At 46.7% G+C, this 15,590-nt stretch overlaps 1 protein-coding gene across 2 annotated transcripts in view; it reads right to left on the reverse strand.

The window, feature by feature from the left end:
- Positions 1-2,237: 2,237 nt before the first annotated feature.
- TP63 (tumor protein p63) overlaps positions 2,238-15,590 on the reverse strand; it is a 107,251-nt gene continuing 93,898 nt past the window's right edge. For both annotated transcript variants that reach the window (XM_050902359.1, XM_050902358.1), the window contains exons 11-14: positions 7,836-7,993; positions 6,709-6,853; positions 5,733-5,826; positions 2,238-4,471 (exon numbers count right to left, since the gene is read on the reverse strand). In XM_050902359.1, coding sequence (XP_050758316.1) covers positions 4,175-4,471; positions 5,733-5,826; positions 6,709-6,853; positions 7,836-7,993 — 694 coding nt within the window. In that variant the 3' untranslated portion in view covers positions 2,238-4,174. The remainder of the gene's footprint in view (positions 4,472-5,732; positions 5,827-6,708; positions 6,854-7,835; positions 7,994-15,590) is intronic.

Consider the following 15,590-nt stretch of genomic DNA (forward strand, 5'->3'; position numbering starts at 1 on the left):
GATCCCTGCCCTGAAAACTTCATGCCTGCATATGAAGCATTCCAATATCCAAAGACAAAATTCCAACGGGTACGGGTGGAGGGCAAAAGGGAGATCGCCAGCTTGGGATTCCTCAGCACTGAAACCCTTGCTGTAACATAAGCAATGCAGAAGTTCCCTACTCCGGCAGTGGATCACAGCAGACAGCAATTGCAACCATCAGCAAATGTATTTCAAGCCTACCTCGTTAGCGGAAATTGAAATCCTATTTTACCTCATCCAGTTTGCTCACCTAGAAGCAAAGAGTCCATCAGCTGAAACAGCAAGTTCTTGCAGCCACTGTAGTAGCACTTCTCTCTTTAAGGGCAACATACCAGTTCTTGACACCATATTCAAGCAATCCCTGACTGCCAGAGTGCAACCAGGGGACTGATACTTCTGGATATTGACATCCAGAGACAACTGCTTCTCTAACCCTTTGGCAAAAGGGAAAAGAAACTATCATCATAACCAAAGAAATCAGGCAGCCATTCCCTACCCTAATCGTAAACATGAAACAACTCCCAAAGGAAGCCATGGCCTTTTGTTCTTCTAGACCTTTGTGGGTTTGTTTTGGACTCTCCCCATTCCTGAGCATCCTCCCCCAACCATAACCCAGGAAAACTGTAAGAGACAGACATGGGGCCCCATACAGAAACCACTGATGAAGCTAGGCTGTTAATGTGGCGGTCCATGGACAGACTGAAGCTCCCGGCTGATGGAGGCCACACCATCACTTTCAGGACACCCACCCCACTGGCTCTGAGCCTGCTCTTCTTTCAAATCCTTGGAAGAAGAATTGAGATGCAAAGGAAAAGGATATGGCTTTGGTAGGACAGAGGATGCATGGGGTGATGCATGAAGCCTTTGGTGTAAGTTAAATAAGGAGGACAAACCTCCCCAAGCTCCGAGAGGGGATGGTAGAGATGGCTGTGCAAGGCTATTTCACAAGTGTGGAGGGAGGAAAGGGCAGCCCTGACCCTGCCTGCTCAAAGTGCACATTCCCTCCCCCCAGCCAGAGCGCACAGCAGTCACAGCTCCATCGTGTTTGAGCAGGACATTGAACACAGGGCACTTTCTGGTGCCCTGCTCAGAAACAGAATAAAGAAACCTGATGAAAGGGCAAAAAAAGAGCCATGCAAACAATGCAAAAGGTAGAAGACTTCACAGTTCAGCAAGAGGCTTACAGGAGCTGACCCAGCCAATCTGCCAGAAAGCAGGCAGATGGGTGTGTGATAGCACCTTATAACACACTCTTGTGACACGGATGGTGCGGGGATGAGAAAACTGCACACATGGGCAAAGGCGACACTAAGCCCTAGCTGCTCAGAGGAGGAAGCAGCAGCAAAGACTCCTGCTCATTTCCAAGAAGGCGCACAGGCAAGAAAAGAAGTTGTTTGGGAATTCAGTGTCATTTTCAGTTTGGCTTTTATTTTCATTGACTTCAACAACAAGGTGTTCCAAAACACACACAGGTCTTGGTGCAGGCAACACTGTCATTGCTACAAGCATTGGCAGATTCTCAGCTCAATTAACCCATATGCTTTGATGTATCAAAACAAAACAAACAAACAAACAAAAAAAATCACAGCTCTACAGGGGAAGGACAAAGCTACAGCAGTTCAAACTCACTTGAAGATTCCAGTTATACAGAAGTGGGCTCCATAGTGGTATACAGTAGAAAGAAGGTTTTCACAGCATATATTTTAATCATTAGTGATGCAGCAGAAAAGCTCCATCTCACTGCTGAGTTGAAAAGCAGATACTGAAGTTCTTGCACCCAGACGCTGGGCACAGCATTAACTGCATTAACCTTTATAGTCAGAAGCTTCCTAGTTCCTAAAATGACGGTATTTTTGCATCAATATTTGTACAATACTGAAGCAGCTCAGAAGGATTACACAATGGAGATGCAAAACCTTGGAGGCGAGAAGGGCACAGCCCAATTCACCTCCAGGAATTTGCAAAGTACCCGCACTAATGCTTTCCCTGCACTAACGCTGCCCCGCTGAATTAATTCTTGCATCGAGTCAAGAGCAGGATGACTCGCTTCTTTTGTAGCATATAGAAAAAAAAAGACATAGTAAGTTTTCACACTGAGCATGTTAAATACTTTGAAATCTAGGACACTGCTCTTTGAAGTGTTACAAAATAAAATGATAAAACAGGCTTTCAGTACCTGCCCCCTCCCCCCTCAACTGCGAAGTAACACAGGAATCTCAGTATGAAAAATACAAATATATTTGTCCAGTGACGAATCATTTGTTACAAGGTATACTGTAAGCGTTCTGCATAAAAATAATAATTAAAAAAACAGAAAAACAAACAACATTTTATTGTGGTTCTGTCAGACCCGGTAGCCCAAGAAGAAATAAAAATTGGCATGTTATGCTGTAGGAAACAAAAATTACACATACAAAAAAATATTTATATACACAGACTTTACAGGGTAACCATCTTGCATTACCATTTAGAGCTATCCAAAATATGCTTGCACAGTTACCAAAAGGCAGTCTTTGAATGCAACATAGACCTGGCACAACAGACAGATGGAGGAGGATGCTAACAATATTGGACTTAAATGAAATACGTGGCACACAGCAGGGCCCAGAAAACAGCCACTGCATTGAAACGAGATTATTTAGTTGTAGCAAGGTAGGATGACAAGTCATTTAAGCTGCTTTTTTCATCTTTCCCCAGCCAAAAAAAAGGCAGGCTTACTGTTAAAAAAGAGCAAGCCAGCTTGAAAGCAGCTGCACTGAGCCGAGCTCCTCAGTTTAGGTTTGTTTTGTATACGTTAGAGTCTCACTACCTTGGCCAATATAAATGTGAAAACATGCACTCTGTTCAGTTACTTGTCCACAGGATCACTGGCAGTCAGAGGAAATGCCTCAGAGCACAGCTGCTGTAGAACCAATAAAGAAAAAACAGAGAAAAATAAATTTCTCATGTAAACATGACTTTTTGCAGTAGCAACACTCATACTACCAGGAATTGGTCCTTGTTCCAAGGCAGTTGGAAATCTCTTTCTTTTTTTACTCTCCACTTCTAGTTGCTCATCACTTAGTCTATAGTCACCAGCAACAAACCACAACAGGCTCCAGCCTATTACAGATATATCTAAAGACAGTTCTACTTTACTTGGCAGGAAAACAATCTAGCATGGTCTAAATAAAAGATTGTCTGGGTTTAGGATAGCTGAAGCCCTACAAATCAGTGTGCAGCTCTCAGTTGGTCCTCTGTTCAACTGGAGGCTAGGCAGGCAAATCCTTATGCTAAACTAACCAGGCTGCATATGTGGCAAAGCCTAATTCTCTAGCTTAAATGTCAGTAGTAGTACAGAATGGCTAAAGGTTGGGTGGGGGGCAGAATTCAAGAGTGACCAATGGCTGTATTTGCATTTTTATCCTGAAACAAGCAAACCAGGACATACACATGAATGTAAATTCAAAACAAGAAGAGACAGCAGGTTTGGTTTTTCCCAGAGAAGGCGAGGGAAAAGGAAAAAGTGGGTTGCAGGTGTCTGTAAGCGCTGGCCTGCCCAGCAAAGTGCATGTGCTATCTCCGCTGGAGAATATTACACATGAACAGAGCACTCAGCTCCGTGGGAAGAGGCTCTTTAAGTGCAACGTTCAGCAGACCGATTCCCATTTATTTTTTGGATGAACAGCCAGATCAGGGTTTGGTGGCTTTGGGTTTTTTGCATTTGGTTTGGGGGGGTGGGATGGGGTGTTTTTGGCTTTTTAAAGATTTATTTTAACCTTCCTGCTTTTCAAAGCGGGATTGTTGGATGAGAGAGACAAGTCTGCAGGTCAGGATGCCCACAAGGTGTGTGAAGATTCAAGAGTCAAGAAAAGAAGCCCTCTCCCCAAAGGAAAACATGAAACAAGAACAATGCCTTCTCGAGAAGGTCAACGGCTTTCAAGGAAATACCACCCGCCTTCCCCCTTCGCTCAGCTCTTCCCCTTGCAAGAGCTGGGGTGGAGGTCGCGGTCCAGGAGTATGACCTAGACAGCATCAAGGGCATAACCTAGCATGAGTGAGCAAGAAGGTTCCCTCCGCCCTTTGTCCAGGGGTGCAGTACCAAGCAGAAGGAAGACAAGTGAAGGGCTGAGCAGTTTGTGGCCGAGGCGGGGTGGAGCGGGGTTTGCGGAACTCACTCCCCTTCCTCCTTGATGCGTTGCTGTTTGTTGCGTCGGGCATCCATGTCGAAGTTGAAGTCGTTCCACTCGTCGCGGGGCGGGAAGGAAATGGTCTGCCGGAGCGTGAAGCGGACCGCGTCGATGACCCGCTCCCCCCGGGTTTCGCTGGAGCCCACGCTGACAGTGGAGGCGCCGCTGGGGGTGCGCAGGAGGTGGGGAGGGGAGGAGAAGTCATGGAGCTGCCGGTGGTCCAGGATGCCCTTCCAGATGGCATGGCGGAACTGCTCCGGGATCTTGAGGCTCACCAGATCCTGCAAGGCAAGGTGGAGGGCTTAACAGGGCAATCCCTGAGCAAACTGGGCTCTGGGAGTAGAAGCAGCCTCTGGGCCACCCTGCAAATGCCTATTAACCAACAAAGCTGCTAAAATCCAAGTGGCCATGATGCACTGTAGAAGACAAACCACTAATCCTGAAGGTGGTGGTTCACTTCTGAACAAGCATGTGTAGCCATGAGGCAGCAAGGACCAATGACACAAGGTCTCCTTTGAAGTTACACAAAACACACGTTCATGCATAAGATATGGTGACCTAAAGCTAGATGTTTAACTGGACTGCAAGGCCTTCAAGACAACTTCAGGGAGATCTGCTGGTTGTGTATGGTGGGGGATGCTGGGCTGCAGAAGTTCAATGGCTTTGAAAACTTCCGTGTTTATTTCAAAGCCTGCAAAAGGATTTTAGAATCCAAGTCTGAGCTCCAGTATTCGAAGCTCTGGGTGTGACTCTATAGGAACGGCCTTAATTACTTGAACATAACCAAAATTTAAGAACAGACATATAACCTTAGAAAACTTGGACTTCGAGGCTCCATCATCTCTGGTGCAGTACCTGAGGGTAGCATTACCTAAACTCTGGGAAATGTGATACCAGCTTCTGAAAAAATCAGCAACCAGCTTTGGTTAATTTGGGTCAGCTTTTCTAATAAGAGCAGCAGCAGAAGGAAAGCAGCCCACACTAGGAAGCAAAAGCACCACAGCCTTGCAAAGTCTCGGGGCAAAAAAATGGGACAGCCAGTTCTGAGGAGAGCAACAGCACAGGAGAGGAAGCAGCAAACCTGCAGCAAAAGCCATGCGAGAGAAAAAAACCAGCTGGGCTGAGATGCCAGTGGCAAGGGAAGATCATTAAGGTAAGGCCAGAAAACAGAAGCAGGGAGGGAAAAATGCAGACCACTTTTGGACAACCTACTTGTCTGCAGGCGAGTGAGGTGTTTCAGAGCGGTGTAAACTGAAACCAAGCCTTGCAGAATTAACAGGCATGTGGGCTGGGGCCACTTCGGGGGCTAAAATGCGCAGTGGTGGGGAGGGGGAGACACTCTTTCTCTATGCCAGGCAAGGCAGTTACAACGCTGGCCCTGAGTCCAGCCTCTCTTCACCTCACAATAAGTCTTCTCTGTGCGCAACAGCCTTGAATCAAACTAATCATATAAAAGTAAAAATATACTGAGTCTGGATTTCTGACCCGCTCCTACAGTAGGGCCAAGAGTGCAAACAAAGGAAATGGTGAGGAGTTACTTACATCCATGGAGTAATGCTCAATCTGATAGATGGTGGTCAGCCCCTGGGTCGTGAAATAATCCACACAGGATGAGCAGCCCAACCTCGCTAAGAAGCTGCAGAGGAGGAAGGAAGGAAGGAGAGAGAAAAAGGATCACCCTGGCTGCAACAGCCCAAACCACAGAAAAACCAAACACTCAGCCAACCTGCAGCAACAGGAAACAAAGCTTTCACCCTCGGCTTGACCTTCTCCAAGACATCCCAGGCCAGCAATCCACATTGCTGCCACATCAAACAAATGAGGGAGTCCTTCAGCTCAGCGCCTAGCAGACAACCCTCGTGGCAGCACCTTGCCTTAGTCAAGAGCTGGTGCTGCACAGCCTGGATCTTGGGGCAGGAAGGCTCACACGGACCCTCCTGCCAGGTCACTTCACCCAGAAGGTGGCTGAGCCCGTGGTGGCTGAGCCCGTGGCAGCCTGCTGCACAGATAGAGGGCTTCAGCAAGGCAGCGGGTCTGGGGCTCAGACACATCATGCACACAAAGTACTTCAAATCAGCACATTCCTCCCTAAGCGTAAAGGATTCCTCCTTTATGGGCAGCATCTTTCAACCTGGTCGACCTCATGGAGGGCAGAGGGGCTTCTGACCCCAGCCATGGCTTGCTGAGTGGCCAAAGGGGAAAAAAAGAAAAAAAAAAAAAAAGAAAAAAGAAATGTTTGCAAGACTGCCTGGCGCCCTAAGCTCCACCAGTCCAACAGATGCTGCATCCCTCGGCTTTCTTGCAGTCCTAACGTCCCTGTTTCTCTCAGGTGCTCAGAGGTGGGGGTTTGAGGCTCGGTGCCCAGAGGGTGCCAGCCCCGGGACTGCCAAGACCCACTGGGATCCAGTGCTCCAAGAGAACAGGGCAAGAGACCTGGCAGGATCCTTCAGGCTCCCAACACGAGGCCTCCGCTCCCTGCGGGTGGGAAACGTGTGCCAGGCAGCCTGCTCCCGCTCACCTGACGATGCTGCAGTCTGTGGGGTACGGAGGAGGGGGGGTGCAGTGGGATGTTGAAGGCATGGAGAGGGGAGGAGGCAGCGCCTGTGTGGGGCTGAGGCCATTCATGTCGCCGGTCATGGCCATGTGGGTGCCCATCATGGGAACTGGAGGAGAGAAGAACGAGGAGCACATTGTTACCCAGGCGTCCCCAGACCCCCGCTTCACCCCCAGCATGGCACCAAAGGACAGCACCTGCAGCCGAAGCAGCCTTAAGTCCCCTGCAAAGCCCCTCACCGAGCGCGCTCACGGGGAATTTCAGGCAGGGCCACAATGACTGCACAAGGACCAGATGACAGACTGTCCTTCAGGAGCTCTCTCCTCGCTGGAGCAACTGCTGGCAGTGCCGCTGCCGCCACGTCACCTTCCCTTACAAACAGGCTCGGTAGAAACCTAAGCAAGCTGCAGGCGTCTCGGCTTTCCCTGCCGCAGGAGAGGAGCAGGACAGAGCCAGTAGAGTAACCCAATACAGAAGCCAAACAGCTTTGTTTTCAGAGACACCGAGAGCACCCGAAGGGGATCAGCAACAGGTGTGGGCAAGAGTCCAGCGCTTTAGAAATTTTAAAAAAAAAAAAAAAAAAAAAAAAAAAAGGGCAAAAAAACCCCAAAAGAAACCCCAAAAAACAAACCCACAAAACTCAGCCCCCAGAACCATGACTGTCATCCTGGATTTACAGGGCTGCTGGGCACTCTTCAGCAGCCAGGAGGAAGCAGGTTACAGAGCTGCGAGATGCAGATATTTCCTTTGAAACCAAGAAGTGTCTTAGTTGAACCGAGGGAAAAAAGTTTGCCAACATTTGCATCTCCTCTGCCAGGAAAGGAAGAAGAAACAAGCCTTGAAAGACAGATGACAGTGCAGCCAGCCAGATCTGCAGCAAGAAGCAGCTCTGTTCACCCCTGTGAGGCTCAGAGCAGGATGCTGAAGCCTTGCCCCGTGGCACAGCAGTGAGCAATATTTGGCTCCGCAGGTTCCCAGTGAATGACTCCAGGCTCCCCAGCCTAACACTAGCCACTTGGAGATGCCAAGTCTCCTTGCCCAGACTAGCGGGGAGCACGCATGGAACAAGAGAAGGAGTGAGGGTTTCTTACTGTTGGTTCCCATGCCGTCGGGGATGGTGGTTGGGGTCAGGGCATTGCGCTGCTGGGGGTTAATTAGCTGGCTGACCGAGGGCAGCTTGTTCATGCTGTTCATTTTGCTGAGCGGTGGAGAGTTGGAGCCGTAGGATGACTGTGACTGCATGGAGGTCCTGCAAACCAAGGAGATGTTAGGACAGGAATCACAGCAGTTGGTTGGTAAGAGTGTGCATCCAAGGGGCTACATCTTCTGTTTGTGGCAGTGGTGAGCTACTGCTAGTGAAATCACTGACACCATGGGAGCATCGCAGATAAAGATCACTGGAGAGAGAGTCAACAGGAAATACGAAGTTTCCCAGATATTCTGGGCATTTAAAAAACAAATGGTGAAATACCAACAAAGGGAAGCTCCACTTTCAGTTCAAATTTTTTATTTAAGGAAAAGTTTCTCCGTAAGTTTTTGAGTTGAAAAGAACATATGCAAAGCCAGCAAACAGCTGCCAAAACTCGAAAAAGAATATTTTTAAGTTAAGCTCTCCTTGTGGTCAAAGACCTTTTTCGTAAAAACAAGAACTGAGGAAGCCATCTCAAACCATCCTAACTACCCCTAAAACCTGACTGCAGAATCAATTTTCAGATCGGGTCACACTTATCACCTTGGTTTCTCAAAAATTCCTAGTTATTCATATAATCAGGTTGTTACCAGGTGTATATATATAACAGCCAGAGGCTCTTTGCTCAAGACAGTCTCCATGTACCTTAGGAACCACTACTGAGATGGTCAGAGCTGCCTGGGACGCTGACATGCAGCTTTTGCTGGTGTTAAGGAGAACTTGGTATCCAAACCCCGCAGGCTGCTTGCAAAGAGTATCAGATTCCTTCTACCACTCAACAACAGCACCAGCCTCCCTCAAGTCCAGGCAGCCCCAAACTCCATCCAGCATATCCACGAACCAGGGCAGAGAGGCTTGCTGGCGAGCTCCCCCCTGCCCAGCCCCGAGGGTCCCAGCTGCAATCCCGCCTCGTAAGTGATCCAGAGCACAAAGACCAGACCGCTTCTGAACAGCAGCCCAGTTCCCAGATCGAGTTACGGCTGCGGCATCCCATCTGGAGTGGGGTCTTATTTGGGATATGCAGAAAATGATCATTAAAGCCGGTCCAACAGCACAATTGGCAGAGCACCGCCATGCCGCAAGAGAGCGTGTTTTTTTCTCTCCAGCACCAGGGGCATTTGCAAGACTAGGCAAAGGCGCTGGGGAAGCAGGCACGCTTCCCAAACACGACGTACCCTCGCAAGCCGTGCTCACCCAGCAGAGCGGAGGTCGCCCAGCTCGCCGCGGAGCCCGGCACTCATTCGGCCATATCACAGTGACCTGCGCTGAATGCGCAAGGGCACATTCCCATCTTATTTCCCATTGGGAAACTTGTTTGTCTGGGTATAACAGGTTACACCAATTCCTGGGAACTGGCTTTCCTTCTATGCAAAAATAATAGTTATTACTTCAAATGAGCGAAGTGTAAAGGAAAGAAAAGGATTATTCCTAGATAATTTATTAAAACCTTCAGCACTCAAGGTCAAGTTTCATACAATTACATTGTCTCCAGCTTCCTGCACTTTTAAGACTTGCAGTGTTGGGTGGAGAAAACATCTATGCTAACAGGCTAGAGTATCTAAGGCCCTGAAGAAATGTTACCTAATTACACAATTACAGGAGGTACAGAAGGGTGTGAACTGTCCTTTGGCAGTGAAGATGCAGGACAAGATCCAGCAAACTTCACAGACTCAAGGAAGTGGAAAGCACAAGAAGCTTCACAAATTAATATTAACGATGGCAGCAACTCCCAAAGGGAAGTGAAACCGAGCCATGAAGTTCAGACCCAACTTTTCAGGGTGAAGGGAATGATTCAGATCTGAGGTTTCAATTCACCAATTATAAAAGTTGAGGCCAGCCATGAAATTCAAGTCAGGCTGACACCACCCTTAACCTAAGAGGCTTCTAGATTTAGGACCAAAATGAATATTTCTACTTTACAGGTTCAGGCACCTATCCTAACTGAGCTTCAGCTGAAATTAATACATACCTGAGTAGTCTCTTAGGGCAAAATCTGCACGATATGCAAGTGAGGAGGTCACCACATACACAGTGAAATTCGAAATAAAATCAACAAAGACTTCCCAAAAAAAGATTTAGTTGCATTGTTTAAGCTCAGGGCAGATTTTATTCAGAGAGCTCATGACTAGAAATTTTTTTTTTTTTTTTTTGAACAGGATGCCTGTTGCTATGAAACAAGATTCTCCAAGGAGGTCAGTAGCGGGCCTAACTTTGCCCTCTCCACCACCAACAGTGATCTCAGCAAAGCTAGTTAGAAGACTACAAAATACTTTGGGGATAAAAAAAAAAAAAAAAAAAAAAAAAAGGCAAGCAAACACAAGCCAACCCAAAGCACCCTACACCACAGAAAACAAATGCATACTTTAACATATAGCTTAAGGACTCCATTCTTATCTCATTCATATTCATAAGAATCAAGATTAAGACAATCAAGCTCAAGTGAATAAAACAGGGAACAAAAGCATGTTTTTTTGTACCCATACTCGTTTCAACTAAACCATTCCATCATGTGAACAGACGTGTAAAAGGTCTAGAGAAAGCCATCTAGCCAAAGAAAAGTCCCAAGATAAACCAAGATGCAAAATTTTATTGAAAATTAATGTCACACATCAATATAGCAACAGCCTCAGAAACACAAGAAAATGTTTTTGGTATTAAACACACGGACTACATGGTGGTTGAGGATTCATTTAAAATATATTGCTTTTTTTCTCAATTTTTTTTTAAACAGGTATTATAAGAATGTCATGCACAGTGATTTTTCATTAAAATTATACTTACTATGTCTCAAGAAAGATTAGAAGTAGGAGCATTAACATTTCTTTGATATCAATGCCAATGTAATGCATTTTAATATCAAGGTATAAGGACTTCAATTAAGAGACTATTATACTTCTTGGAACAGTCTGATATGAAAGGCACTGAGTCACATTCTGCAACTGATTTTTCACTCTTCAAGAGGCTATGTAATTATTTAGCCAATAACATTTGTAGTTATGCAAGCTCATATGAGGGCAATCGCCTCTCATGCTTCAAGGCTTATACTGATCATCTCAAGAGGTCAGGAAGGAACTTCCTTCTTCTCCCACATATGAAGCACAGTTCAGTTCACAGGTTACCTTGTACAATTCTGCGCTTTCCCAGCTCACTGGATATCAGACCTTCACCAGATGTAGGAAACTGCCTGGGTAGACCAATTACTTGATTCAGTAGACAAGTCCCAGAGTCCTCATTCACATTAGATGAGCACACTGTCATGTAAGCAGCTTTAATGCAAATGACATCAAAGGTTCATTAAGTGCAAGAATAGTGCAGCTCAGGCTCAGAGAGTTTAAGATTTCATCCAAGCCCTTGTGCCTACAGTTTGCTATCCCTGAAGACCTAGAGCTAGTCACAACACAGAGAGACCCAAGTGGAATCAAAGCTGTCCAGTTCTGGGCCTGTCCTTCCTTACAGTAGCCACAGCAAGTGCAGCAAGGATTACATCCCAAGTTCACACATGGTCAACATGCCCATTGGCAAGTTTTTTCAAGTAAGGTTGCCCACTGGGCTGCATACACTGGGATATCACTGATGTAGTCTGGTAACGGCACACAAGTGACACAGATGATGCTCAGTTGCACTCATCCACTTTGAAGGCCCATGAAGCGGGACACTAAAAAGCAGAGAGATGCCCTTGCTCTCCACATCTCAAATGGCTGCTATTCTAAATCAAGAAATAGTGCATCTTTTCAACCACACAAGTGGTTTGTAGGCTTGGTAACTAACTGGGAGCATGTAAAGGAGGAGCCCTGAAGGTCACTAGGCAGACAGCCACTACTGCACAGGGACAAGGGTGGTGATAATGACTCCCTTTAGATTTCAGGTATGGGAATTTCCCAAGGCAGGCAGTGGATGCAATCTGCTTTCCAGGGAATGGAGCTGTAATACAGGGAGTAGATATATATCAACTAGTTGACCTAGACTGATATGACCTGACTGACGAGGCCCAATTAGTCCACTTGGTTATTCCTTGAAACGAAAAGGCTTACTTTTCTGAAGCCCCAGAGATGACAAAAAAGCAATCAAAAGACAGCTAGGAAAAAGTTTTCTTCTTTTATCTGCAGAGGACAGACTACAAAGCAACTCCAATTGCTTCCAGCTCAAGGTTATTTGATAAAAAAAAAAAAAAAATATGCACCTTCTAAGATAACTACCTCATAGCTGGAAAGCAAATCAAGTCACCATTAAGACCAGTTTCACAATCATCATCCTCTTATAGGTAAGGAAGACAAATCAGAAAGCCTTTCCAGAGGACAGTGGGATCCAAATAATTTACGTTCTTGTTTGGTGGAAGTCCCAGGCGCTGTATTGCCCATCATAGTACAAGAGATTTCCTAGAGGTCAGACCAGATGATGAACTGCAGCATGAGCTGGAATCTCCCGGTACGGGCTGTGGATGCCTTGTATCTTCTGGTGGGCTGCCTCCTCAAACTTGCCGGTGAACAGGGCCTGGAGCAGACATCTAGATACAGATTAGTGTGTCCCTGTCACAGTATTTCTGTATTGCCATCCACAAGCAGGCAAGACCAAGATCCAGGAAAACACCTTCATTGGAAGGACAGACTGACACTGCCAAGCATAATCCTGCGTCTGGGCTGCATTTGCAGTTCAGATCCCCACCTCTCACAGGGAAAGGAACAGCATTGCCTTTCCTCCAAATAAAAAGGCACAGAGCAATAGTTATCTGCTTTGTGATCCCGAAGTACTTCCTGGAGTTCCCAGGCAAAGTAAAGAGGCACTTGATTTGGTTAGCTTTACACAAGGAACGATGGCAGAGGTGCAACTGTATGAAATAGTCACTGCTAGTGTTTAATTAGTTATTATTTATACTTAATCACAATTTTGGGGGCTCTTCATCAGGCCTCCCCCATGATGCTATGGTAGAACAAGTCTTGCTAAGACAATGAAGGAGATATCCAGAGATGGGATATGGCTCTCAAAGGAGATGTTAGTACAAGTCATCACCTGCTCAGATCGCAGCTCTGCTGCCTGGAAGCGGATGATATGATGTTCAGAGATAAGAGTGTTCTCCCACTGCATCAGGCTTTTTTCCTTGGTGGGTGGCCAGGAGGCCCGCTCTGCATTTGGGAGGCACCTTCTCTTCAGGCTGTGCCTAACCACAAGTGTGTCAGAGCTGGGTACGCACCTGCCCCAAATAAATCCAGCATGGACTGCACTGCAGGCACACAGGTCCCCATCAGTATTGATCCAGGATGCACTTCACGGACACAATAAGCAAAAGCCACTGGTTGCAGGATTAATGGACAAGGTGGGCATGGCCTGAGGCCACTTGGCTGAGTCAACTGCAACATATGCTGGCACTGCTTTCCTTTGAACTATGAGGTTTGTAGTGATGGGGTAAAACGCAGTAGGGTTGATGAAAACTCTAAGGCAATGTCTAATAACTGCTGTACATTTGCAAGGAAAGGGGCAAGCTCCGACCCCTTTTCACAGGTAGGGCAATGAGCAGTTTTGGACACTCTGCCCTTTACACCCTCAGCCTCAAAGGGACAGAGACACTGGGCACACATGGATGTCATTATACAGAAAGACTTCGACCTCACATTCAACTTGTGCAGCTCAGCCCACCACTTGGATCGAGCCCACAGAGTGAAGGAGGGACCTTCCTAAGTTCAGCAAAGCTGGATTAATGCCAGCGGTGCTGGTGCAAAGTCAAAGTCACCCAGTCTTCCCTACAATTTTGATGTATTTTAGATCAGACCCTTTAAGATTAGAAATAAGGGGAAACAATTCATGATGCCAAATTAGCGGGCATTTCTACGGGGCGGGGCGGGAGGGGAAAAGAAGATTTCTTACCAGTGCCAATTCATATAATTATTACCTCCCTCTGTCCAGCAGTACAAATACTTCAGCTACTTGCACTATTACTGCATGACCAGCAATAAAACAGGCCAAACTGACTATCACAGACTGTTTCAACACCTCCCCTTCCATCCCCCCCCAGCCCATGAGCACATTGTTTAATTTAAACAAGACAAGAGGCATTTTAAAATTGAGACCTGCTCAAAGAAACCCTGCTGAGTTTCACAAATACAGAAGTAAGAGCAAAGAGTATCAACACGTTACAAAAACAGGAAGAAAATGTTACACCAAAGACAGACGACACTGTGGTTCCTGACCTCCCAATGCTATGGGCTACAGCTAAGAGGTCTGTAGAAGTGTCTGTTGTTTTTGCAAAGTTTGAGTCCCTTCAGAAGATTACTCTCACTATTTACTCTGTTGCTATCAGGCTGTATATTTGCCCCACTGTTCCTAGTCCTGCCAGCTGGGCAAAGTGACCCCACCGGCTCGGTTTATGGATATACTGATGGGTTTGGGGGGCTGGAATGTTTTAGGATGGCATCGGTCTGTTTGGGAGGGTCTCTCCTTGAGTCCGTGAGTTCATTCCTGAAGCAGGCCGAAAGGAGACTGTAGAGAAGGAACCAGAGAAAAGAAAAAGATGAATGTACAGGACCCTTTGCCAGCTACCAAGAGAGAAACAGTCGCTTTCCACCTTCATGATCACAGTAAGGGCTTTGAAGGAGAGGAAAAGCAGATGTCTTAGCACCTACAGCGAGGGTATGTGACAGGGAGATTTAGAAAGCTGGAAAGCCCCAGGTACAAGTGAGTGCTTGGCAAGGAAGAGAAAACAACTAGTTGATAGAGAAATCTGATTTCTGTATCCCAGTCTCATGGGTGCAAATGGTGCCCTGATATTGTTCCCAGGAACAAATACAAGAAGAAAGAAGCACTCAGCCAAAGGGGAAAAGGAGAGAAGCAGCTTCCATTGAGCCCACTTCAAACTTCAATTACTTAAAAACCAGAAGCTGGTGCTAGGGAGAGAGGATGGTGCCTACTGTGAAAGGGCCATATTGATTACATCTCAACTACTCCCCTTTTCAAAGCCGAGGGACCCTCTGCACTAAAGCCAAGGGGTCCCTAGGCTGCCAGCTGATGTAGAAGGCACTGCACCCTCAGAGCCAGCAAAGTAAATGCAGCACCTCTTCATATACCTAATCCTACAGTTTTTCTTGCTTGCTTTCATCTTGGCAATTATCTAGTGAGAACACTATCCGAGTGCCTGGAGTTCACAATGCATGCGAGCACAGCACTACAAAATCAAACCAAACCATGCAAAAATCCACTATTAGCTTCCACACCAAAAATGCGAATAACTAGGTGGAGGTATGAAGAATACCTTCCCCACCAGCCCCGTCCCCACGACAGCAAGCACCAGGATCATTGCAGCTCCCATCTCAGCTGGAGCACTCCAGGCACTGGATAGCTCGGCTCTGTCATATCTCACTTACGAGGTTAGTTCCTTCTCATTTGATAAAGAGCTGTGCTGCTCACTAGCTTGAAAGGCAGCCAGTGGGCTGGTAGCTGCAGCCCTGCTGATACGAGAGAAATGTTTGCTGGGATATAAGATCCCACTTGGACATAAGAGGCCTCTTCTTGGTAGCCATTGGAAGACTTTGTGAAAACCCTTCAATCATGGGAGTTGGACTTGATGATCCTTATGGGTCCCTTCCAACTTGAGGTATTCTATGATTCTACGCTAAGGCCAACCGAAATAGAGACTGCTCTGAAAACAGTGCTCAGCAGGGTGAAACCC

This window comes from Gymnogyps californianus, chromosome 10 (genome assembly GCF_018139145.2).
Source record: "Gymnogyps californianus isolate 813 chromosome 10, ASM1813914v2, whole genome shotgun sequence".
In the NCBI taxonomy this organism is placed as follows: Eukaryota; Metazoa; Chordata; class Aves; order Accipitriformes; family Cathartidae; genus Gymnogyps; species Gymnogyps californianus.